We start from the raw sequence: 22731 nt of genomic DNA on the forward strand, positions 1-22731 counted from the left end.
ATATTAAGGCTTGTGTACTCGTATAGCAGAGCGGACCGGATGCCCATTTCTCCTCAGTCTATGGTCGTATGTAATAGGAACTTGCTTAATTTAGTATTTGTACTGCTGGACCACGTTACTCTGACGAACTGCTAAATCCTAGCTCTATGATATTGTTAGTATCTTCGATAGTCTACAAGATACGAGGACGACCCACAGATACCTGGGCTTTTCGGCTCGTCATGATGTTTGTTCTCGGCATATGTCCGCTGCCATACCGTGGCAAGTGGAAGGTCACCAACGTTCATCTAGGATTGGATAACGCTGAATAGATGGATGAATGGCTTGACGAGGTCGAAAGACACAAGGCGAGGCTACCAGGCGATTCTCTGCTTCTAAGAATGCTTCACAAACAACCAAGGAGACGAATCACATCTTCGGAACTGGTCAAGAGCTCGCGCGAACTATCGCAAGTTGCTGCCACCGGGGAACTCCATCTCTAAGTGGACGAGGTTGCCCAAACTAGCTAACCAAACAGGGGCAAAGTGTGTGCTCACTACGGTAATGAATGTGCACAATTTATCCATAGTCCCGAGTAAAAGTGGGCAGACGTGGCCTCTGGAACGAAAATGCGAAGTGTGGTACCATAATTGGTTGCTCGTTCGAAGGATGTAGAGTAACAAAAATAGCTTGCAGCCAGGAGCGGCCAAAGGTATGGTAACAAAACTGGCTGCTTTGTAGAAGACAAATTTGGAATATTCTTTGCGATATCGTTGAAACTATTAAGAGTTAGCTGTGTAGAGCGTAGGATTTGGCCATATGGTCGAATTATTAGTACACACATAAATCCAAGGCTTAAGCCCATCGAGCTCCGGGATTGTCTACCGTATCCTGAAACTCAACAGGTATTAGCTAAAATAACCGTATATCATCTATCTATCTTTGAATGGCCAAGCCCTCGCCCATTGTTTTCTCTCCTCGGGAGTCTTTGCTTCAGCTTCCAGAAACCTCTTTTTAGCATTCTCTAGCCTCTTAGATACTGCCTCGTACTCCTCGGGCGACATTGCGCCGTCCTAGCCAATGTACCCACCCACTTCCTCAATCACCCGCGCCTTGCGCTCCACGTCCTTTTCCCACTTGGCGAACTCGCTTTTCTGCTTGACAAGCTCCTCGTCTGAGTAGACCAGAGGGCAATCTACCTTCCTATCCTCCTAGCCATTGGTCCCGACAAGCTTTTCTCAAACCCTCGGTTCTATGACTTGCGCTAGCAAGCTTTGAACGTACGTCTCGCCATCATCAAAAGTGAATCCAATCAGGGCCATGATCTGACACGGTAGAACATCACAATACCGTAGTGTGCGAAGGAGACCCGACGTGTCTTTCCGAATACACAACTGATATATCTACCAGATAGACTGCGCAGTGTGCAGAGTCCGGGCGGCTTTCTACGTAACGGGATCTAGATCTGCGAAATTGGCGGGTAGTTTGGGCAGCTCGAAGCTATCTAGTATAGGGCCATCATACTCAATTAGGGCGGGGTAGTAAACATGCAGACCGCGGGGCTAAGATGGACGCCTTGCCAGTCGATGATGCCAGTAATTTCTGTGGGACGATCCTTATGGACGAAGATGTTATCGGAGTGAAGGTCGTTGTGCTAAAGAATTGAGGCGTCATCTTTTGGTAGGATATGCGGTAAAATTCCCAGGAAATCCTGTAGGACCAGCATTTTGGATACTTTTTTTTGGGATGACACCCTCCTGGACCATTGAAGATACCCTGCTGGCTGTCTAGTGGAAAATATCATACACACCGAGCTCCAACAAAGAAGGGAATGTATCTATCACGCCTAAGTTTGTAGGTATGCCTTAAGATGGCCCCATATTGTCCCCATTGGTACTCCAAATTCGCCAATCCACACATCCATTCGGCGTGTTCTGTTTCAGAACACCCCCATACGTAGCATCCGGTTTCAGAATAGGGCTCTTGCCTATTTCAAAACTCATGTTAGCTTTGCCCGCTCCTTTCTCTAGTATCATAACAACTTACAGCCTAGAATCGTGTTATAAATATCTTTGCACGACTGGTCTTTTGGAATGTGCCACGTCTTTTCCGGCGAGCATCCCGTTTGGTCGGCGGAGAATGCTACATCAACCCAGATTTTAAGTTGACTTTTGTCACCTCCCTTACATTTTGCGTCCCTTGACCACCAGCCGTTATCTGTCTCGTCATAAGGCGTCGAGCCGCAGAAGGCCTCAGTCGTGCCATCGAAGAAGAACCAATCGCCGGCATAGCCCGGTGAGTCGGGCCAGCCGTCGGAGTATTTGGGGTTCGACTCGTATTTGGGGCCATCTGACCCGCAAAGATAGTTGATGGATGTTTGACTGTAGGGGTATATGATTAACACGTTGGCTAAAAGACGCAATGGAAATTTAAGCTTACCCGAGGTTATCTGGGAATGCGAAGTTCGGACCAACGACCGCATTGACTCCATCCCCGTAACAAGTGAGAGCTCCTAGCGTAGTTGAGGGAGTAGCTGTAAATCCAGGCGATGTCGATGTAGATGATGGTTTAGGTTTGGCTGCGGTGCTGACCTCGATGTGCGTTGTGCCAACTTCGCAGTAGTAGGTGGTAGCGCCGTCAGAGCCAACGGTATTTGCTACACCCGCTGTCCAGCCATCGTTGAAGTCGCATGCTATCGTTGCTGGGTAGTCGATTGTATAGGCTGGGTAAGCTGTGCTGAGAGCAGCTACGCTGGAGAGAGTACAGGAGGTTATGGGTGGAGAAGTTGAGCTCGATTTTGGGCTGCTCGATGTCGAGCTGCTTCGAGAGACCGAGTTTGTCGTTGATACCGAGTGTGTACTACTGACCGCGGAGCTACTACTTGAGATTGATGTTGCCGACAAGCTAATAGTGCTATTCCCCGAGGACTGGCTGGTCTTCGGCGGAGCGGTGGTACTCGCGAATGCTGACGGCGGACTCACAGTACTTGTTCCACTTGAAACGTCAGTTGTTGTGGAGTTAGCAGACCACTGCAAGAACCCGGAGTCAGCATTACTTCATCAGGTAATATTTTGGGGTATTCAGCAGCATTCGGGAGCATTCGAGTACTTCGATACTCCCAAGTAAATGTCTTACTCGAAAGCGCCAAAATGCTCCAATATCCCGAAAATCTTCAAATGGGAAACAAAGCGTTTAGGCAATATACATACGGTTATATAAGGGTCAGTGGTGTCTGCATTAGCCGCCGAAAGAAATGACTGCTGAATATCGAACTAGTCGGCCGTGCTTGCACCCCATTCGTAAAATATATCACCAATTGGCGCGGCGGAAGCCAGTACGTCACCTGTGGCCGTTGTTGCTGAGCCTGTAAGTGAAGCCGAGCAAGCAGTCGCTGTTGAACATGAAAGTGTGACCGTTGAAGTCTGCAAGAGTTGGAGTTAGCATTGCTTGATCAAGGAATATCTTGACGAGTTCGGGAGCATTTGTATGTCTTGGAACTCCCGAGACAATGGAATGCAATGGAAGCCGGTATCGGGAACACTACACTCCCGATGCTCCCAGAATTTGAACGATGAAGAGAGCACCCAGGAAATATGCATACACTCGCTGTAGTGGCCCCAGCCGGAGTGAATATTGAAAACGACGTGTCGCATGCCGATGTTGTAATACTTGAGCAAGAGCTGCTGGAGCTGGTCGATGATCGTGATGAAGACTTTGATTCGCTAGTAGAGCTTTGCCGGGACGATGATTTCTCGTTCGTGCTGGTTGATTTGTTTTCATCAGAGGAAGAATTGTTGTCGTCTTTTTCGTCTTGCAGGTCCTCGCCAAGCTTTGCGAGAGTATCCGTCAAGTCTTCTACCTTACCCAGGTCGATATCGGTACCGGGGGGAGGATTGATAGCACCGGTTATGCTCGAGAGGACATCAGTCGCACAAGCAATGTCAGCCGCAATAGCGCCGACGGCCTTTGCAGCATCCTAACATTCGGGTCAGCATTACTCAATGAAGAGACAGTCCAGAGCATTTGGGAATACTAGAGAGTCTTGGCATTCCTGAGCTCGAAAGCAGCAAAGCTCCCATGGCTCCCGAGTATTTCCAGAAGGAGAGTTGAATATTGAGGGATTACGAACCTCAGCTCCGCCTATGATGGCGCCTATGATACCCCGCTCAAGAAATTGTCTCAATCGCCGCTCAGAAATACGTGCCCGCGTGCTTCTCTTCCGCTTCGTGTTATGACAATCGGAAATGTCTGGCACCTTTACAGGGAGGTTTTTTAGCAGGCCTTCCGTTTGGTCTTTTACTTTAGAGACATCATCAATGAACTTTGATTTCAGATCATGGTTTGTGAGCCATTGTCGGTTAGTGTGGAGGCCGATGAATAGAGCTCCTAGCAACGCCCCATCGCTCGTTTGTTGTGGACCACTAGTTATTGTCTGTGTCGGGATGTTCAAGAAAAAAAGGGATGCACTACTTGTCTGGGTATCAGACCACGAGCCGCTCACAGCTTGCGATGTCTGAGACGACGTTGTGGATTGACTTCCAGGTGTGGTACGCGTGGAGCTCGATGAGCTTTGGGTTGATGAGCTTGGCGAGCTTTGCGATGATGAACCTTTCGATGCCGAGCTAGAAGTTTTTGATCCAATCAAGGCTTTGCTACTGCTATTAGATTGAAGGAGGGAGGAACTCGAGGAACCTGACGATGGACGACTAGCTGATGACGAAGTTTTTGATGACGAAGACCCTGATGTAGAACTTTGAGACACCCCAGTGCTTGAATTCGAATATGGACCACCAGTAGGAATACCCACAGGTCCTGACGTCGAACTCCTGGAGAATCCAGTGCCTGAATTTGAAAACGGTCCCCCGGTAGAATTTGAGATTGCTGTCGAGCTGCTTCGAGAAAGTGAGGATGAGTTCTGAAAACGAGTCGACGTGCTAAATGTAGAAGCTCCTGTGATAGAATACGAATGAGCTTGTTGGCTGCTACTGCTAGCAGCGCTAATTGTCGACGCCGAGTTAACTGGGAGTAAAGCCGTTTTTCCGTCTTCGACCAAAGCAGAGCCTTGCAGGAGAATTGTATCAGGACCAATTGTATATTCTTTGCCGGGTGAGACCGTCACTGGACTCTGCGAGGGTACGGAAACATTGAAGCCTGCGGTATTGGAAGCGTTTAACACGACGCGACTGTTGTCTATCGTCAAGGTGAGTTCTGGACTAGGATATCGAGGTTTCAGAGGATGAAGAGGAGAATCATCTCGTTTTCTGCCAGGAATGGGGAGAACTTGAATCGATCCGTCATGCATGGGCCGCTGGGCTGTCACGCCATCGATGTTCGGATAGATCATTCTTGCGCCGAGCCCAAAATAAGCATACGAGTCGGCATTTATACGGGCTTCAGTCGCACTCAGCTATCGAACGAGTTAGTAACGTTTCGAACATTAAAAAGCCTCAGTATTCCAAAGCAATGTAGCAGACTTGACTTGACCAATGAATATGTATAACTTCGACGTAATGATAAACACGTCACTAACCTTGACGCAGTTTTTCCAACCGTAAGAGCCACCTTTATCGCCGGACTCCACGATTCCGCGTCTAGGGAGCGCATGGGACATTTCGTGAAGTAGGGTGCTATCAAATGAATACTTAGCATCCTAATAAGAGACTGCAGTTAGCTTGGATGTCCCTCAGACGTTCCCCGACCATTCGATGCATTTGCAAATCACTCAAGTGATGGATAAGCATTAGATTCTCTGTGTTCTTACCATGGGGGTTCGCAGTGGATCGTCCAAAAAATCACCTGCTTCCTTGAGACTCTTTTTTAACCCACCCCAGGCTCGAGCCAAACTAGGCTTTTTGCTCTGGTCGGTCAAAGCTTGAGAATAAACTTTTGATTCTTTAGCCAATAGTCCAGCACATAGCTGAATCACAGAGGCACGATTATAGGTAGAGTAATCGGAAGTCCAAGCCTGGAATCTTTGTCAGTTGCCGGTGGAAGGGGTTCGATTTTATAAGAGATACATACTTGGACTACCGCTCCCGTAAGGCCACTATTACCCAAAAGAGTGCCAGTGTTCTTGCAACCCGTCCATATGTCGCCGACAGGTCCGTGAATTTTGAGGTTAGGATCACAGACATATCCTTTTTTGGTGTTACCAGCACAATCTTTGTCCATCCAGCCGTCGAAACGCGAGTAGTCGCAATATACAACTACCTTGCCGGGGTTAAGATTTACATAGGCATTATTAGCCGGAGGAGTGTCTGGCTGATCTCCGTTGGTTTTGTACAAACTATAAATGAAGGTCAGTAGAGTGTCCTGTCGCCAATTTCTAATACGTATGTATACCTTTGGATATCATCAAAATTCTTTTTAACCGCTTCCCACTTTGTGCCGTACGGATTCATTGCGCCATCGGTTAATATCTCGGAGTACAAATAGGAAATTAAGTCTCTTTGCGCCTCCCAACGTGCTCCAGTACCTGTAAAAGAAGCTCGATATTAATATCATAGAATCTATTGTTGGGGGTTAAGAAACGGCACCAAGAGTCTGACTTACTTTGCTCTGGAACAGTTCCCAATATAAATGAAGCTGCTGAACTCATATCAAATGCGCTTTTCATTCCCTTTATCACGATATCTCTATATGGACCACACGACCCGTCCAGCACATAGGCATAGCTACCGACGGATATACTCAAGAAAATAGCAAAAGTACCGGGTCGCTTCATAATTGAAAGTAATTGGGGAAAAATGACACTTTCGGATTGGATACAACTATAGAACAATAATAAATGAAATACAAACTCAGCAATTCCTTTGGCTGGCACCTGTAATATCGCCAGTTATTATAACTGACTGCATTTCAAAAGAACATTAATGATTCTATTCTTGAAATAGTAACGCTGGACCCTGATCCGTTAAATCCTGAAGGATTTTATCATTAAGGATTGATGTTGGTGATGTTGGTGATGTTGGTTACATAGGAGAGTTGATATTGGAGGGGTACCACAACACAGCATACCATCAATCTAAATAACATACCTGATGCGCCTGTCCTCGATCTGCGCTTCGAGCTGCACCGCCCTGTTGGCCGTTGGCGTCGTATCCTGGCTGCCAGCATCATGTGCTTCTATTCTGCGCGCTGAGTCTGCATCAGTAAGGCCCTACTATTACAGCCCTAGAGTAGGGTACCTCAGGTGTATTTCACGCAGAACTGGCCGGGGACGCGAGTATCCGCTGCAATACCGTAGGAGCGTACAGGTATGCCAAGCCTCTTCCTTCACTATCTTCCGTACAACTCTTCTACCGTAGCTCCTCAGTTCCTCCACGAGGCAATTTCGTGCGGCAGCGGCAGCGGCAGTGGCATCAGCCTCGCGCGTCGTTCTCCGGCTGGCCCCTGGACCGAGTAAGTGGCGTGTCCAACCAACCTCACATGGATGGATGTCCAGTTGGGCGACCAACCAACCTCACATGGACGTCCAGTTGGGCGACCAACTAACCGTCTAATTTCAGCTCACTGCACTGCAACACGACCAAACGAGCTGACCAGTCTAGCACGTGTTCATGTTCTGGCTTATCAGGCGTCTCATCCTTTTCAAAGTACCGTATCTCTCCTCTCACTACCTTTATTTGGGACTTCGGGTCAAGTACACTACCTTCTGAATCAGAACCGGAATTCTTCATGCGAAATGAGGCGCTGCGGAAACGCCGAAAACTTCAAAAAGACCCAAGCAAAACGCAAGATCAACGCACCCAAACAGCTACCCCGAAATCGTCCCCGCCGACTGACTGATCCTCCTCTCCACCCGCCGCGGTCATGGAAAGACGTTCTGCTCCGACACGTCCCGCAGCGGACTTTTGATCAATCCGCCTCCCTCCTCTTTGCACGTCTACCCATCGAGGTCCGCCGACTCATCTGGACCAATGTGCTCGGGGGGAACTTACTACATGTCGCTCGTGCCCCCAAAAGACTCATTGCCATCGAGTGTGTGGGAACCGCTGATCCTAAACGTGCAACACGAGAGCACAACTGCTGGGGCTGGACAAGTGATTCCATGATCCACAGCCAAACACCTGGCTTCTATATAGGCCCCTTCGACGACTCGCCCGCCAAACCAGCCAACTTACTTCCCTTACTCCAAAGCTGCCGAAAGGCGTACATGGAGAGCATCTCTATCCTCTATCAAGACAACGTCTTTGACCTCAACCACATCGACACGCTCTTCTATCTGCAGCGGTCTGTTCGGCCCCAGCGCTTGGCCCAAATTCACTCGCTCAATCTAAGCTGGAACTTCACTTATGGTATAGCTATCTCCCCGGTTCCCTACAACCTCGCGACGTGGGCGGAAGCGTGCGGTGTCTTGGCCAGTCTGCCCGAGTTACAGACGCTGAGGGTGCGGCTGACGGGCGGCGATGTCTGGCCTGGCGAAGATACGAAAAATCGGTGGGGACCGTTGCTAGAGGCAATGAAGGAGATTAAGTCGGTGAGGGAATTTGAAGTGTATCTGCCTTGGTCGGTTGCGGAATGTGAGAGCGCGGCTAGAAGTGTTATGTATCCATTCAAGTTAATGTCGACAGAAGAGTAGCTGCCACCAAAGCTGCTCAACAACTTGACTGTAATCTCCTATTTGGGCGACTGCTTACCTAAAAGGCCTTCCCATTCGAGGTATTTATTGTGGGGTTTTCAGTACTCTGGCTAGCTCTATATCCCTCTTTTACTGTACCCTCTCTAAGGGGACCAGCCGGCACTTGCTACCGGCGTCCATATATCCAGCTGGAGGGTGGTGGCTGGAAATCGAGGTATTATTAATAAAAAGACCTTCCGATTTATATAATATACGACTTTGCCTATCTAGAAAATCGTACTTAGGTAACCAAATTAGGCCCCAACGCACTGAAGTTGGAAAAGGGGTGGGATTCGGCTCCCTGGCCCTGTCAGCGCCTAACCAACGTTTGTGCTGGGAAGCGCTTTATTAGGTGGTCGATGGCAAGCGACTTGCTAATATTCTTCGTCAGGGTTGATCGAGTGTGCATAAATCAAATAGACCCTGAGGAGCGCAATGAACAAGCCTCTTTGATACAAGAGATATACTTCTTAGCTAACAATACAGTCGTATTTCTTGGAAGCTCGAATAACAGAATAGAGAGCTGCTCTTGATATATATTCATCGAGTCTTTACAAGTGAACATGCTGAGTTATCTCCCTGTACCTCCTGCTGGCCATCTATCTTTTGTCCGCTATCATCCTGGATCATCTGTTTCGATAGCGAAAAGCGAAATGGCGCCCTGCAGGGGGGCGGGAGGGGGGAGGGCTAGCTCCAAGAGAGGAATTGACACTCTGATCCTAAGAAAGAACAGCCGCTGACCTGAATCCATGACGTGAATTTCGGAAGTTGGGAGTGGCAACAATTCCATCTTCTTTTAACCCATATAAGTCTGTCGCAGCAGAGAAGATAGTAGCTAGATCTACCAGGAATAACGTGATGGCACTCGGACACCGTCGCCTTCGGTTGACATAAGTAGCTAACTCTTACCTAGTCGATCGACTTTGTAGTTCCGGATGAACTTATCGCGAAAGCTACATCTGCACTCCAACCTACCGGACTCCTAAGCTGTGCCGACCCCAAGATATGTACCGCGGTCGCAGAGCGACGGGTGTCACCTATTCCGGTGTCTCACTTCCACATTGATTTCCGACCTTACCGTCGCCTTTTACGGCCAATCTTCAACGTTATGGTTCCTTCCCCCTCTGGCGGAATTCGTCAACAAAAAGAAACCATAAGGACGATATTATCTTAGCATCCGACCCTTGTCTGCCTTCGAAACGGCCAGGACGTGGGCATGGCGCTTTTCGTAATGCCACTCTCCCCGTATACATACCAACTGCACATCGTCTTTTGGAATCCTACATACGTAGAATGGTATGGGCACGGAGGGGAGGGGGGGGGTGGGTGCACATAAGGGCTTTTCCCTCTGGATGGTGACGTATATTGAGGAATACGTCGACGGTGATGGATTGTTGGATGAGAGGAGCCTCGAGGGGCGGTGTAGAGAGTTCTATCAAGGGTACAAGAGTTTTAGAGCGCCTACCATTGTTCTTGTTAGCGAGCTAGAAGCTGCATTGACTGCAACTGCAACTACAAACCTGTAATGTGCGATGAAGTAGAATATGAAAATCCACACTATATCACTTCAAACCCTCTCTGTTTTACAACTCGTTTAGACACCATTACATATCGCAAAAATACACCTGTGTATTTGGCATTAGAGTTTCAACAAATGATAGCCCACACACCCGCAATCTGTCCGTCGATGGCGAAGCAAGCTATCTTGGACAGGCCTCATCACTCGAGGAGGAGGAACAGGAAGAATGGGAAAATATCGCCGCATCTGAAGACTCACCGTATCCGTTCTCGTTCTTCCCCCGAGGAAAAACCGGAAATGGAAGCACATGCCGAGGGGGCTCTCCGAGGCATGGAAGCCATGCAGTCGATTCACGATGCTATTGGGGATTTGTTTCCTGAGAAGGGCTGTGTGAGGACGGACCTTGACGAGGAGTCTTTGAATGCATTGGGCCAGATGAAGGAGCAGGTTATGGACGAATCCGCGAAGAATAAGGAGGAGAGAGCGGTTTGGGCGAGGATGTGGCCATTCGGAACGTAGGAGTGTGTTCAACAGAGGTATATAATAAGAAGTAAAATTAAAAGAGTAACAGCAAGTATTGCTAGGTCTTCGAGGCTGTGTACGTGACGGAATAGTAAACCAGTAACTGCAGGTACGATCTAAAAGGTAACGATTAGTTGTCCCGTAGGTAGCTACGACGTGCGCAGTCCGGAGTATTATCGTCGTTGTTGTCGTGGATAGCTGCAGCCTTATAACCCGGGTTCAAACCTAGACTCGTCTCTACCTCTAACGTTTGCCCGAGCGCGCGGCAATCGGGCGGACTCTCCTCCGACCACAATCGGACATTCGTGTACCCGGACTGTATATTCCACCGGTACACAATCGCAACTTGCAAATTCTCGTCAGCGCCTGTATGCCACAATCCAATGCTTACGCAATCGAACAGTAGCAAAGCTTAAAACTGTTTCGCGTCATGAGTTGAGTGACTTGGCACGGTGCAACGTGCTGTGCGACGGAGTTCATGTTGCTTGCACTATGACGCCGTAGATGGGATGCTGCGACTCCGTACTGTGTGAGAAACGTGTTACTTTTTTCCACTTATGAGCCTTCTATATATGGAGAAGCCCTATAGCTTCACTTTCTGCTTTTGAATCACATTCGTATTCATCTTCCTGCATCTTTCTCATACAGGTTTCTTAGAATCATCATCCCTTCTCTCATTTGTCCCCCCTGTATATCTGTGGTTAGAGATAATAATATTGGCCCCAACAATGTCCTCCACCCCACCCATTGGGACTTCTCTCTCCATCAAGGAAAGGATATCCTCAAGCTCTCTCGACTCCCCACCAAATGGCGTCCAACCCCCACCCAAGGAATCCGAATTCTCGAATCCGGCACCCCTCGAAGTCGAAGAGGCAGTGTTCAAACCAGGACTAAATTTCATGCTCGCATTCGTTTCAATATGTATAATTACACTTGCAGCTGCTCTTGATGCCACTTCACTCAGTATTGCCTTACCGACCATGACCGAGAAGCTCCATGGCTCAGCTCTGGAGGCGTTTTGGGCTGGCACATCGTTCTTGCTCACGTCGGCTGTCTTCCAACCAGTCATTGCCGGTTTGAGCCATGCTTTTGGGAGGAAAGAGGTAAGCCATCTACGTATACCGAGTATTCTTGCGATTAGAAGCTAATCAATTTTGATTTATCTATAGCTTGTCTTATTATCTTCGTTGTTCTTCGCTGTAGGATCTATCGTCGCTGCTGTAGCTACGAATTTCACTATGATGTACGTTGAATTTTTTGTTGGGGTTGATTCAAACGCTAATACTCCCCCAGACTCGTCGGACGAGCTATTCAAGGCATTGGAGGAGGTGGAATATTAACATTGGGCGAAATCCTCGTCACAGATTTCGTTCCTCTAGCAGTTCGAGGCGGTTAGTCAAACCGATCCACCCAGGTCAAAACACTTTCAGTCGCTAATATAAAATACAGCTTGGTTCGGATATCTCGGTTCAATGTGGGCAATTGGCTCTGTTACTGGCCCCTTGATGGGTGGGGCGTTCGCACAAAATGTTACGTGGAGATGGATTTTCTGGATAAATCTGCCCCTCATCGGTACAGGAGCCGTTGCTATTATATTCTTCCTGAAGCTTGATAAGCTCCCTGGCAACCTTGCGGAAAAGCTACGAAACTTTGACTGGGTCGGCTCGGTGGTATTCATCGCCTCAACCGTCTCTTTTCTGATCCCTGTAACATGGGGTAAGCTTTCCTTCTAGATATTCTCTGGGCATTTACTAATAAAATGGCATAGGAGGCGTCATGTACCCCTGGGACTCGTGGCGTGTGCTTTTCCCGCTCCTAGTCGGCGTCGCTGGTCTGGCGGGTTTTGGCTACTACGAATATCGCCTCTCACGGAAGGCATTCGCCGCCGACGGCACCCTCCTACCAGGCAATAACACCGAGCCCATCATCCGCGGCAGCATCTTCAACAACCGCTCCATGATAATCACCTACTTCGGCACCGTAATCCACGGCGTTGTGCTCTGGGGGTTGTTATACTTCCTCCCCCTGTACTACGAAGGCGTAAAAGGCTACACCCCGATCATCGCTGGAGTCGCCCTCCTCCCTGAAACGGGTCTCGTCGCCCCAATTTCCGTCTTTGTAGGAGTAACCTGCTCCATCACAGGCCGGTATCGCTGGGCAATCTGGGTCGGCTGGTTCCTGACCACTTTGGGCTCAGGACTCCTCCTACTTCTAAAGCCGGAAAGTTCTATCCCAGCATGGATTTTCCTCAACGTCGTCGTATCAGTCGGAACAGGAATGCTCTTCCCAGCCATGGGGCTCGGGATCCAAGCCTCAGGCCGCCCCCGAGATGCCGGCCATGCAGCTGCTTTTTACTCCTTCATGCGTGTGTTCGGACAATCTATCGGTATCGCTATCAGCGGCGTCGCCTTCCAAAACCAGGTCCGGCACAAACTTCTCTCATACCCCTCGCTTGCACCAATGGCTACCGCGTATAGCAAGGATGCTACGGCGCTCGTAGGCATAATCAACTCCATGGCTGAGGGAGACGACAAAAGGATGTTGATTGAAGCTATGAATGATAGTTTGAGTGCCATCTGGATACTGATGACGGCGTTAAGTGCGGTTGCTTTCTTGGCCAGTTTGGCCACCGAGGGGTACACTTTGAACCAGGAACTTGACACCCGCCAGGGATTTCATGACGATGAAAAGACAGCGGATCCTGAGAAGTGATCGCTGTTAGAAATCGGATTAAGTCGCTGGATTTCTCCACTCAGGCTGCTAATATGATTTTCTTTTCCTCTTAGATGTTATGAATAGCTTAGGAGTTTTGGGTGTTTGTTGTTTCTTCCCGGCATTATCATAGAAGTGGTTATCCATAGATGGACAGAGTCACAAGGGATATGGCGATAGAAGTGTATAGCTAGACACTACATAATAATATACAGCCCGTTAGAGACAGTTAGTGCCAGGAAGTGTTCCAGATCATTGGTTGGCGTCATATCCAATCAGAACTACATTAGTTGCTATCCCTTCGCCTGGCAGCCACTGCCTACGATAGAAAGAAACATTCCAGGGTATGCGAAGGGAATGTGATAGGAGAAATCATGTTATTACTCAGCTAAATTCGAGATATATCTTATAATACTTGTAAAGAACGCAGGAGCTAGTAGGAGCAGTGGGTTAAGGGGGGCCCTGCTAGCGTGGGCAGTGGCTGCCAGACCAGGGATACTCATACTCGTAGAATGTAACAAGGATGACTAATCCCTGACCCTTGTCGCGATATTTCGAGGTTAGGTTTGGTTCCGTTCATTTCATTCCATCCACAGTCACGTGTGTTTCTTGCTAAACACTATCTCTCACGGTCCGAAAGTTTGTCAAATTCAACTAATACCTGATCCGTAGCAATTGCCTAGTTGTGAAGTGAGGAAACCGCACCCTGTGCCCTATTGTTCACTGCATTCTAACTTAGTGAGTCCTGCTAGACAGGGCTCTCCAATGGACCAGACCATTCAGTTTCCGCTTGGTATTGATCGTCAAGATGTGGTGGGACTCGGTATTACAGCATTGGTTGCTCGTCTTGACGCCGTCATAAAGTTTGGCCGGCCTTCAGAGCTACCATTGCGAGAGAGAGAAATGCGCATCTACGAACGCCTGGGAAACGATCATAGGGTTCTCCGATATTATGGGAACTTGGGGGACGCTCTTATCCTACAATATGCCTGCCATGGCTCTATAAGGCAATACTATACGACCCAAACCCAGCCCGTGTCGCTTTTACTACAACTTCGCTGGGTTGAACAGATCACGGCCTCAGTCGCTTCTATTCATTCCAAAAATGTATTACACGGAGATATTTCGTGTAATAAGGTTTTGCTTGACGAGAGCCTTGATGCAAAGCTCGGCGACTTTGCTGGGTCTTCGATGGATGGTCAAGACCCTCTCATTTGCTATGAGACTAGTCACGAACATCCTGAAATTGTAGACATTTCGGCCGCAAGTGAGCTCTTTGCACTTGGTTCTACGTTTTATGAGATTATGGCAGGTGCCAAACCATATAAAGAGTTGTCAGATATGGAGGTTGTCCGCGCATACAAACAAGGGAATTATCCTAGTCTAGTTACTTTGGTTGCGTTTAACGATATCATTCATAAGTGCTGGACTCAAGGATACGCAAGTGTGGATGAGTTATTAGAGGATGTGAAGGTTGAAGGTATGAATTTTCAATTCTTACGATGTTCAACACTGATATGTCCCAGTTACTACCAAGTCCAAACTGATCGTGCTAATCCAACCATTTTCACTCCGTCATACTACCGCATTACCAATAGCTATTACTCTTATATCCCTGCTTCCTGTCCTGTTCTGGGCAAGAAATCGATGCTGAGTAGTCGATGCCTTGTGTTTTTAGCAAATGTATAAGCTGACTTAATCATAAAAGTTATACCTATGGAAACTCATTTGAGCATTGAGGACAGTCGCCCGGCCTTTTCGAAGACCCCATCACAAGCACCATATCACCCTTCCCTTTGACTGGTATCGCGTCGGTGCAGTAGTGACGATTGGTTTTTGGCTTTGTCACATCATTCCAATCGCGATTGGGCTGAATATACAGCAGACTACTTAGATACATGCCTGTGAGAGGCCACCATTTACTATATCGATTCAAATACAGCGAGCTTCAGTCGACCTGACCGTTTCGGGATGTGGCTGCTGCAGATGGTAGCCTACGAGGCAGGCATCATGCACGCAGGAAGCTGTGACGTGTACGCTTCTCCGTGAATCATAAGGGGAACTTCCAGTCTTATCTTACTCGGTTGAGAAAAAGCTAAACACATTGTCCTGCTCGTGGTAAGTTAAGGTCTTACTCTACGTAGTCTCCTTGCATTTGCAGGAACTCATGACCGAACCTTTGGTTCCCATTTTAGCTAGGAAAGCATTGATGTGTGACAGCGGCCAAAAGCACCACTTAATACCATATTACCACAGTTAATTCCCCTCATAAGAAGAACATTTAACAATTCCGCAAGACTCATAGCCTTAAAAATGCAAATCATTACAAAACCTTCGGTCTCTAAATAATAAACCATAAATCTGGCGTTTACACAACCCCTACAAAAATACAAATTTAGATAGGGAACGGATGACATTGTACTAATTTTCCTACTCCCGATACTATAATAAATCTCACTATGCGCCCTCTAAATACCGCAATTCCACATGCCTTCCACGCCAGCAAGGCAACTTGTGCTACTTAATTATGTAAATCTAGCGAATCTGAAAACGCAGGGTGGGTAAAAGTAACCCTGCAACTTACCTAGTCACCAAGTGACTTGTCAAGAGCGTAGCCCACCAGAAAACCCGCCATTGCTTAAATTGAAAAAAAGTGACTTGACATAATCTACCTATATCTATCTATATTCTCAAATCCAAAAAAAAAAAACTTAAAAACTTTTCAATGATATAATCTATAACTTGAACCAGAATCTCCAGCTCATCAAAACCAATCGAGCGCGCCAGCGAAATCACTTCCTCGATTTTGAGAGCTCCATAATATGTACATGTTCATGGCAAAAAGCAAGTGAGGCAGATATGCCACAAAAAACAAACAAATGACATATGCTATCCAACTCCCAATAAACAATTCGCTACATACACGCTCAAACATCATCATACCCAACTCCAACCACCTCCCTATAATTCCTTGTTGGCCTAGGTCTATGATAATGGTCGTGATATCGATGCGGTCGATCATCTCTATATACATCTAGCACTTGATCAACGGGCCGCAGCTTGCGGTCTCTCCGGAACAAGTTCAAGTTCGCCTTCTCATTACAAAGACTGAGATACCCGCCGCCGACCCAGTCATCAATAAGCCTGGCAATGGTGTGGAACCCCTCTGTATGGCCACCGTCTATCCTGGCCTCAAATCCACAGCGGATGAATAGATAGCAGTGTACGAGTTCGTGGAGAAAAGTGTAAAGAAGTAGGCGTCGATCGTACTCCGCCGATTTTAATATGGGCTCTGAGAGCACGATTAATGTCTCATATCCGTTGCCGTTGAGGCACCGCCGGAGAGCCGTCGTGCCGATAAGTTCGGTCTGATAGCGCTCCTGCGATGACCACTCCCACGTCACCCTCAAAGTAAGGGCGCCGTCGAAGAAAACGTAATTAGAAGTTTCCAAGACATGGCTCAGAAACTCATCATCATCACCCCCGCTATTAAGTAGCTGCTGCAACCTCGCTCGCTCGGGCTTTTGTGCCGAGTGAACTTGTGCGAAGTGATCTTCTACCATCCGCGCTGCCTGCGCATCGCTGAGGGCCAACGTATCGTTGAGCCGTTGCTCGTACGGCGTGTCTGACAAGATGGAATTCCCTGAAGGGGTACGCTCCATGGTAATGCCTCGGCCATGCTCAACTGCCAGGGGGAGAGCGGCCGTCGAATTTCTCGGTGTCGCCACAGGTGTGAGAAGCTGCCTCGGTACCGGCCGCCTGTATCGACATGATGGTGAAGAGTGAGATGCAATCGGGGACCGAGAAGAGGCCCTTTTCGGTCTCCGAGGGCGCGAATCGTGAGGTCGGTGGGAACGATGAGTTGTGGAACCTGTGGGGTTTGAACAACTCCTGTCCGAGTTTACGCTCCCCATCGCAAAAGTAGCCAGGACTAAATAGAAGGGACGGACAAGTCGAGAAATCAACGGCACATATGATCCTGGCGAATGCTGTCATGGGAAAACGGGACGATGGGGTACATATTTGATTTCCTTGGAAGAAAGACCAGATGCGTTCATAAAAGTGAGGCTGACAAACGAATGCACGGAACGAGACGAGATCCAAACTCTGCAAACAGCGGGAAAAGACATGCACGGCTGCCCCAATCCCCAATATCTATGACTTTGCCTCTGCCTGTGGATTCCCCGACCGTTGGACGTCTATAAAGCTCGAGGCTGACCTCAAGGCGTGGACCCCGTCATTATATGCCATTGCCACCTTTCGCGCCTTCGACAACCTCTCAACGAGGTCTCCAACGCCGCTTGACGGGCGTGGGCGAAGACAGGTGAGAAGGCCCGCATGATAGCGACCGAAGGGCTGACACGCGCTTTCGTTTCCAACTGCGGCCGGGTGAGCTGTCAGACCGTCAGATGGTGCCAAATATTGATCTATGTGCTGAGGGTGCATCGAGCGTAGCACTGCGTAACTGCGTCCATCGTATGGCAGTGCGGTCTGTACATGTACGTAGGTCGTTTTCGGTGCGTGCCTGGAGGGAGAACGCGATGCGGATGGTGGGAACGCATTCGGTGGCGGAAGGACGGCGTCTAGCGGTAGGGAGCGGTGAGGCAAACAAGGCAAAACAACCTTAAAATCCCGTCGCCTCGCATATTTGATTGGCATCCAGCGCTGGCGTGTTGGATACAGTACATATACCATATACTAGGTAGGGACTGCCCTACGTCCCTACGGTAACTGTATGGGCCTCTACAGAGATACATTTCAGACGAACATGACGATAAGGGCCCTTACGAAGTCCGATGTACATGTACAGTCAGTACTTGCTCACGAAATGCGCCCTCCCAGTCCGTTCGCGCTGTTGGTCGTCCTCGTCTCTCCGCTGCTCCACTCCACACAGGAACGTGCCCGGAACGTGTCCTCCAGACAGAGAGCTGAGAACAGATTCAAAGACACGGCCCCCAGAACCGTCCAGATCGCCAGCGGGGGATCCTTCGTAGGGCGCTGATGACTGATGCTGGTCACTACACTGCTTCAGAGTAGTATCGGACCGTAACTTGCTGGGCCCTGGGAAGTCCCTGGTACCAGTTGCAACAGAGCAGACACCGGTTATAACGAAGTCCGCTGCTCCCTCATCGTCGAGTCCGCCTTGAATCAATTCAATGGATGAACTAATCCCTCGGCAGCGAGGCGGCGTCAGTCTCCGGGGATGACATTGCATGCAAAAAATCGAATCGACACCCGGGGTCTGGATCTGGGAATATACATGTAAATCCAAGCCTTGCCCTCCCTCTGGTTGATTGCCCGGTCAGTTGAACTTGAAGCTATAAGGACGAAGGTTGTACAGGGCGTGTCCAAGAGTCACCGTCGTGGGGTTCCCGGCAAAAAAGAAAAGAAAAAAGAATTGCTCCCACTCTTTCATGCGTGTCTTCTTCCGTGGGGACAAAACCCTAAATCCCTCATAAATCTGACTTCATTGGCGTTGGCCTGTAATGCCAGACGCATTGTCTGGGAGTAAGCCCGCTCTTCGCTCTTCTTGCGAGCCTCTTCCGCAGTTTGGTGCCCTTTTGCTTCGAAGCTCTCAGCCGTAAAGCCTGATTTGCTAGAGAAGCTGAGTAGCCCTATCTTCTCGCCGGTCCACACGACCAAGTCACCTCCATTTACAGGCCGCTCATCACGCCCTGTGTGAGTGTCGGCGAGCTTAATGGCAATATCGCCTGAGCCCGGCTCTGAGTGGTAATGCCCAGTACTTCCAAACATTACTTGGGGAGCCTCAACTGATCCGTGAGCGATGCTCCACCTACGGACCTCCGTGAAGCCATCCCGCTCAAGCCACTTGAGATTGCCGCTCCCGTCAGACACCACAATACGTGTTCCATGGTTACAGACAGAAAGTAGTTTGGAACTAGAAGATGTCTGACGATTCTTCATCACAGAATTCTGCAGACCGCCAGCCGCCGGTTCGGAAGGGGTATTGGCGAGGAAAGGTTTTGATGACAAACCGTACATCTCCAATGAGCCTTTGCTGTTGTATTCACCACAGGCGATCAATGTCTTTCCTGGCCTGGTTTTGGCTTCCCATACTTGCTCAACTGAAAGTTCACCGTCCTTTGCTAAATCCTTTTCCATCAACGAGAACGGATAAGGAAGGGATGCCATGCTGCATAGCCGGGCGCCAGAATGGATGGTGCCACGCAGCCTTGACATATATCTTCGATCATAGTTCAGAATACTAGGAAAGCGCCCGGCAACGTAGATGTTTCCATTTTCATCCCATTCGGTTCCAGAGCTCGGCAGATGCAAAATACTCACAGGGCCCGGATGATGCACATTTGTATGTGGGGGATTCCGTTCTGAGCTGAGAGAATTTCGAAAATGGAGCGGCCTTGGGCTTCGGGGGAACGCAAAGCTGGTATCATAGTATTCAACGGACTCAGACTCAGCCGACGACTTACCCGATATCCTCGTACGAGGGTCGTGAAGATATAGTGACCGATTAGTCCCGACCGTGAGTGGCACAGGATATTTGGCTTCGGAGAGAGCTGTAATCGGGAACGGGGATTTATTATGGCTAACAGTAGTCAGTGTTTGGAGATCAACCTCCACTAGGCCTATCAAAAATTAGTAACGAAGGACGGATACCGTATTAACACAACAAGCGGAAGGACGCAAATGGGCTAATTCGGACACGACGTCCATAGGACACTGGTGGTATTCGCGAGCATTGGGTTCAATGCCCCCCCGAATGGTTGAATGCACAATGGAGATTTTATACATCGGTGATAGGATCAAAGCGTGGGAATGTTCGCTGGATGTTGCAGGATAGTCGAGCCGTAACTCGCAGCCAAAGAAAATCTCTTAACTACTGCAAAAAGCATGCCGTTGATAAAGGATACCTCCTTTTGAGTAGAAAATTTAGGAATAAAATGCTGACGTACCATCTTCAACTGCGATGTAGGCCACCTTGCGGCCATTATCCACGCTGACACAATCAGTGATGCCTGTGCTGATTACTTTTGAGCATTTGCCAGATCCACTAGGAGGGGCAACATTATGACACAAGATCCCAGGTTTGCTTCTGGCAATGATACTTCCTTTTCGACCGCTACTGCCTGTAATATCCCATATGCATACGCTACCGTCATCCAACGGTGCCACGACCAAGCTTGAATCAGTATCCCCTGATCCTGTGTAAAGCCCCATGCCACGGACGTCGAGGTATTCATGTTGGGGGCTCTCGCGATTGCGAGGTTGCTCCAACCAGCTTGTGGAAATAGGTCCATTTCGAGCAATGTATTCATCGTACCAGATGGCTTTCTCGTCGGGGTAGCTTGGGTCCCAGTTGGCCAATATGCGGTTTCTTTCATCTAAATTTGCCTTGCGATCTCGAGACTCTGCTTGAGACCCGCCGAGCCTGGAGTCACCCAGGCCGTATCCATATCCATTTCCATTTGCTAAAGCCCGCGTAAGGTCACTCAGCAGTGGTTCTTGGATGGATTCGGCTACAAGTAGTTCCCGGCGGCGGTAGCGGTCGAGAAATGATGATTCGATGAAGCACAGCTCCCGCCACAAGGTGTCATCTCGCCCGAGGAGAAGAAACCTCTTGCAGACGAGCTGAAGAGTAACGATTTCATGGGGATCAAGAACTGATAGCGATAGTTGTTAGTGTAGAACTCATTGGCATTCGAATTGACTTTCTAAGGAAGCTGGAAAAGATGGGGCTTACAGCGAATTATATGGAATATAATTTCGGTGGGCAGGGCGTCCATATTGATTGCGTTGTGGTGTTGTTGTTGAGTACCAATCGATAAGGAATGTGGACGCAGCAGCCTTGTATGATAGCTGAACAACAGTGGCTGGGCGCTTCATGTCAGGGCGCACCCTGCAAACCCACTAGCAAGCGACATGATTACGAGTACTCGTACATGACGTTCGACAACGACGACGACCATAGAGAAGAAAGTTTTATATTCCCGCCAGACAGTTGTTAAATTCTGACAATTCTTTGTTCATCGCATAGACTGCTTTGTTATGTGGATGCCAGCCGGTTAACCTGATATGGTGGCTAGAAACCTGTACGAGTGTATAGGTGCGGCTGAGCATCCTGAGAATCAACATCAACATCAATAATGACACGATGATGATTCATAAGCCGCGCAGGATTTAAACCTGTGACTTGCTGCTAAAGTTTGGCACCAGTTCCCTGGCATCATCGTCACTGCTTTCTCGTATTCGTGGCGAGAACAATGGGACGCCTTCGATTACACAATGCTGCATTCACCAGAAAAAGTATTTCCTACCGCCAACGGCGATATGCCTGATAAGAGGAAAGGGAGGATCCGCGAGCACTGCACCTGGTCTTTGTTAGCCATATCGTGCTTTGGATTCTGAAGTCATTTGCTCTCCCTGTTAATGTCTGCTGGCTTGAAGAGTCTTCAAGAAATTTTTATATTTCTACAGGGGTCAGGACAAGAAGGGTTTTAGTTGCAAGTGCATTGGCACGCCTCATGTGTCGGGGCATCAAGGAATATATAGTGATACATTCCTAGACAGAAGTCAATGCTGTCAGTTATATCTGGCCTTATTTTCTCTCTATACTCCGTTCCTGAATTGGCATTGGCATTCGCAGCTACAAGCAGAATCATATACGGAGCCATGCACTGTGCTACTGGAGCACTGTGTGGAGAGCATATATTTACGGAGAACTTTTTAAAACCCTTCGTGCTACTTTGCCATCTGAAGCAAGAAGCAGTGCCGAAGGCTGGCAGATTAAAAGCGAGGGTAAAGCGTATTATCAAGCCGCACCTAAAGAAGAAACCCCCATTCTAGATGAACGGATGGTAGCGTAGGCTAGCCATACATAGTTGAAATAGAGCGGCATGGGAGCGAGGCAGAACAGAACGAAATAGGAAGTACACAACACACACAAGTTTGATCACGTGCAAAGGTCAATATCGACAACACAAGAACCTTCTCACTTTGTTGGAGGTCACCCTTCGCTTCTCGAGGGATTATCATCCTCCTAGGGCTTGCTCAGATCCAATTCACCTAACAATTGAAGTTCGGCTTAGCGAGATACGTCCCACGCCCTGAAAAAGATCTACAGGACGAGTAACCTTCCTCCCTTCCACCTTCTTGTCTATAGGCCCCGCAGATCTCCAACATCAACCACTTCAAAGCCTGACTTGACAGTGGATTGCTGAGCTGCCCGTATAGCTGCACACCTTTATTCGCGTAGCTCTACATCTTGACAGGTATACAGCTTGATTAACGTGTTGGCTTGGTGAGCTTCCTGTTCTGACCTCAACTTTGATCCTCACTTTGTGTTTCACTCTAACCGACCCTAGCTCACCAATTGCTCCGACTGCAAGTCACCACACACATT

The 22731-nt window shown here is 48.6% G+C and overlaps 6 protein-coding genes across 6 annotated transcripts; 4 read left to right on the plus strand and 2 right to left on the minus strand.

Moving 5' to 3' along the window:
* Window positions 1–1844: 1844 nt before the first annotated feature.
* Window positions 1845–6703, minus strand: BP5553_08643 (uncharacterized protein; the record flags this gene model as incomplete). Its single annotated transcript, XM_032017266.1, has 11 exons — window positions 1845–1966; window positions 2026–2360; window positions 2419–3008; window positions 3318–3401; window positions 3581–3955; window positions 4109–5386; window positions 5510–5629; window positions 5741–5944; window positions 6001–6265; window positions 6322–6466; window positions 6532–6703. The coding sequence occupies 11 exons, from the start codon at window positions 6701–6703 to the stop codon at window positions 1845–1847; spliced, it is 3690 nt and encodes a 1229-aa protein (XP_031866697.1).
* A 960-nt stretch (window positions 6704–7663) lies between these two features.
* BP5553_08644 (uncharacterized protein) lies at window positions 7664–8560 on the plus strand (the record flags this gene model as incomplete). Its single annotated transcript, XM_032017267.1, has 1 exon — window positions 7664–8560. One exon carries the CDS (start codon window positions 7664–7666, stop codon window positions 8558–8560), a length of 897 nt encoding a protein of 298 aa, XP_031866698.1.
* Window positions 8561–10253: 1693 nt separating this feature from the next.
* On the plus strand, window positions 10254–10637 carry BP5553_08645 (uncharacterized protein; the record flags this gene model as incomplete). The annotated part of the gene is made up of 1 exon (XM_032017268.1): window positions 10254–10637. One exon carries the CDS (start codon window positions 10254–10256, stop codon window positions 10635–10637), a length of 384 nt encoding a protein of 127 aa, XP_031866699.1.
* Window positions 10638–11368: 731 nt separating this feature from the next.
* On the plus strand, window positions 11369–13352 carry BP5553_08646 (uncharacterized protein; the record flags this gene model as incomplete). The annotated part of the gene is made up of 5 exons (XM_032017269.1): window positions 11369–11743; window positions 11810–11883; window positions 11934–12031; window positions 12090–12356; window positions 12409–13352. 5 exons carry the CDS (start codon window positions 11369–11371, stop codon window positions 13350–13352), a joined length of 1758 nt encoding a protein of 585 aa, XP_031866700.1.
* Window positions 13353–14117: 765 nt separating this feature from the next.
* On the plus strand, window positions 14118–15006 carry BP5553_08647 (Uncharacterized protein; the record flags this gene model as incomplete). Its single annotated transcript, XM_032017270.1, has 2 exons — window positions 14118–14832; window positions 14879–15006. The coding sequence occupies 2 exons, from the start codon at window positions 14118–14120 to the stop codon at window positions 15004–15006; spliced, it is 843 nt and encodes a 280-aa protein (XP_031866701.1).
* Window positions 15007–16279: 1273 nt separating this feature from the next.
* BP5553_08648 (uncharacterized protein) lies at window positions 16280–21115 on the minus strand (the record flags this gene model as incomplete). The annotated part of the gene is made up of 6 exons (XM_032017271.1): window positions 16280–17111; window positions 17572–18017; window positions 18178–18517; window positions 18796–19957; window positions 20285–20992; window positions 21073–21115. 6 exons carry the CDS (start codon window positions 21113–21115, stop codon window positions 16280–16282), a joined length of 3531 nt encoding a protein of 1176 aa, XP_031866702.1.
* Window positions 21116–22731: the final 1616 nt, after the last annotated feature.

This window comes from Venustampulla echinocandica (genome assembly GCF_003357145.1).
Source record: "Venustampulla echinocandica strain BP 5553 chromosome Unknown scaffold_8, whole genome shotgun sequence".
NCBI classification, from domain to species: domain Eukaryota; kingdom Fungi; phylum Ascomycota; class Leotiomycetes; order Helotiales; family Pleuroascaceae; genus Venustampulla; species Venustampulla echinocandica.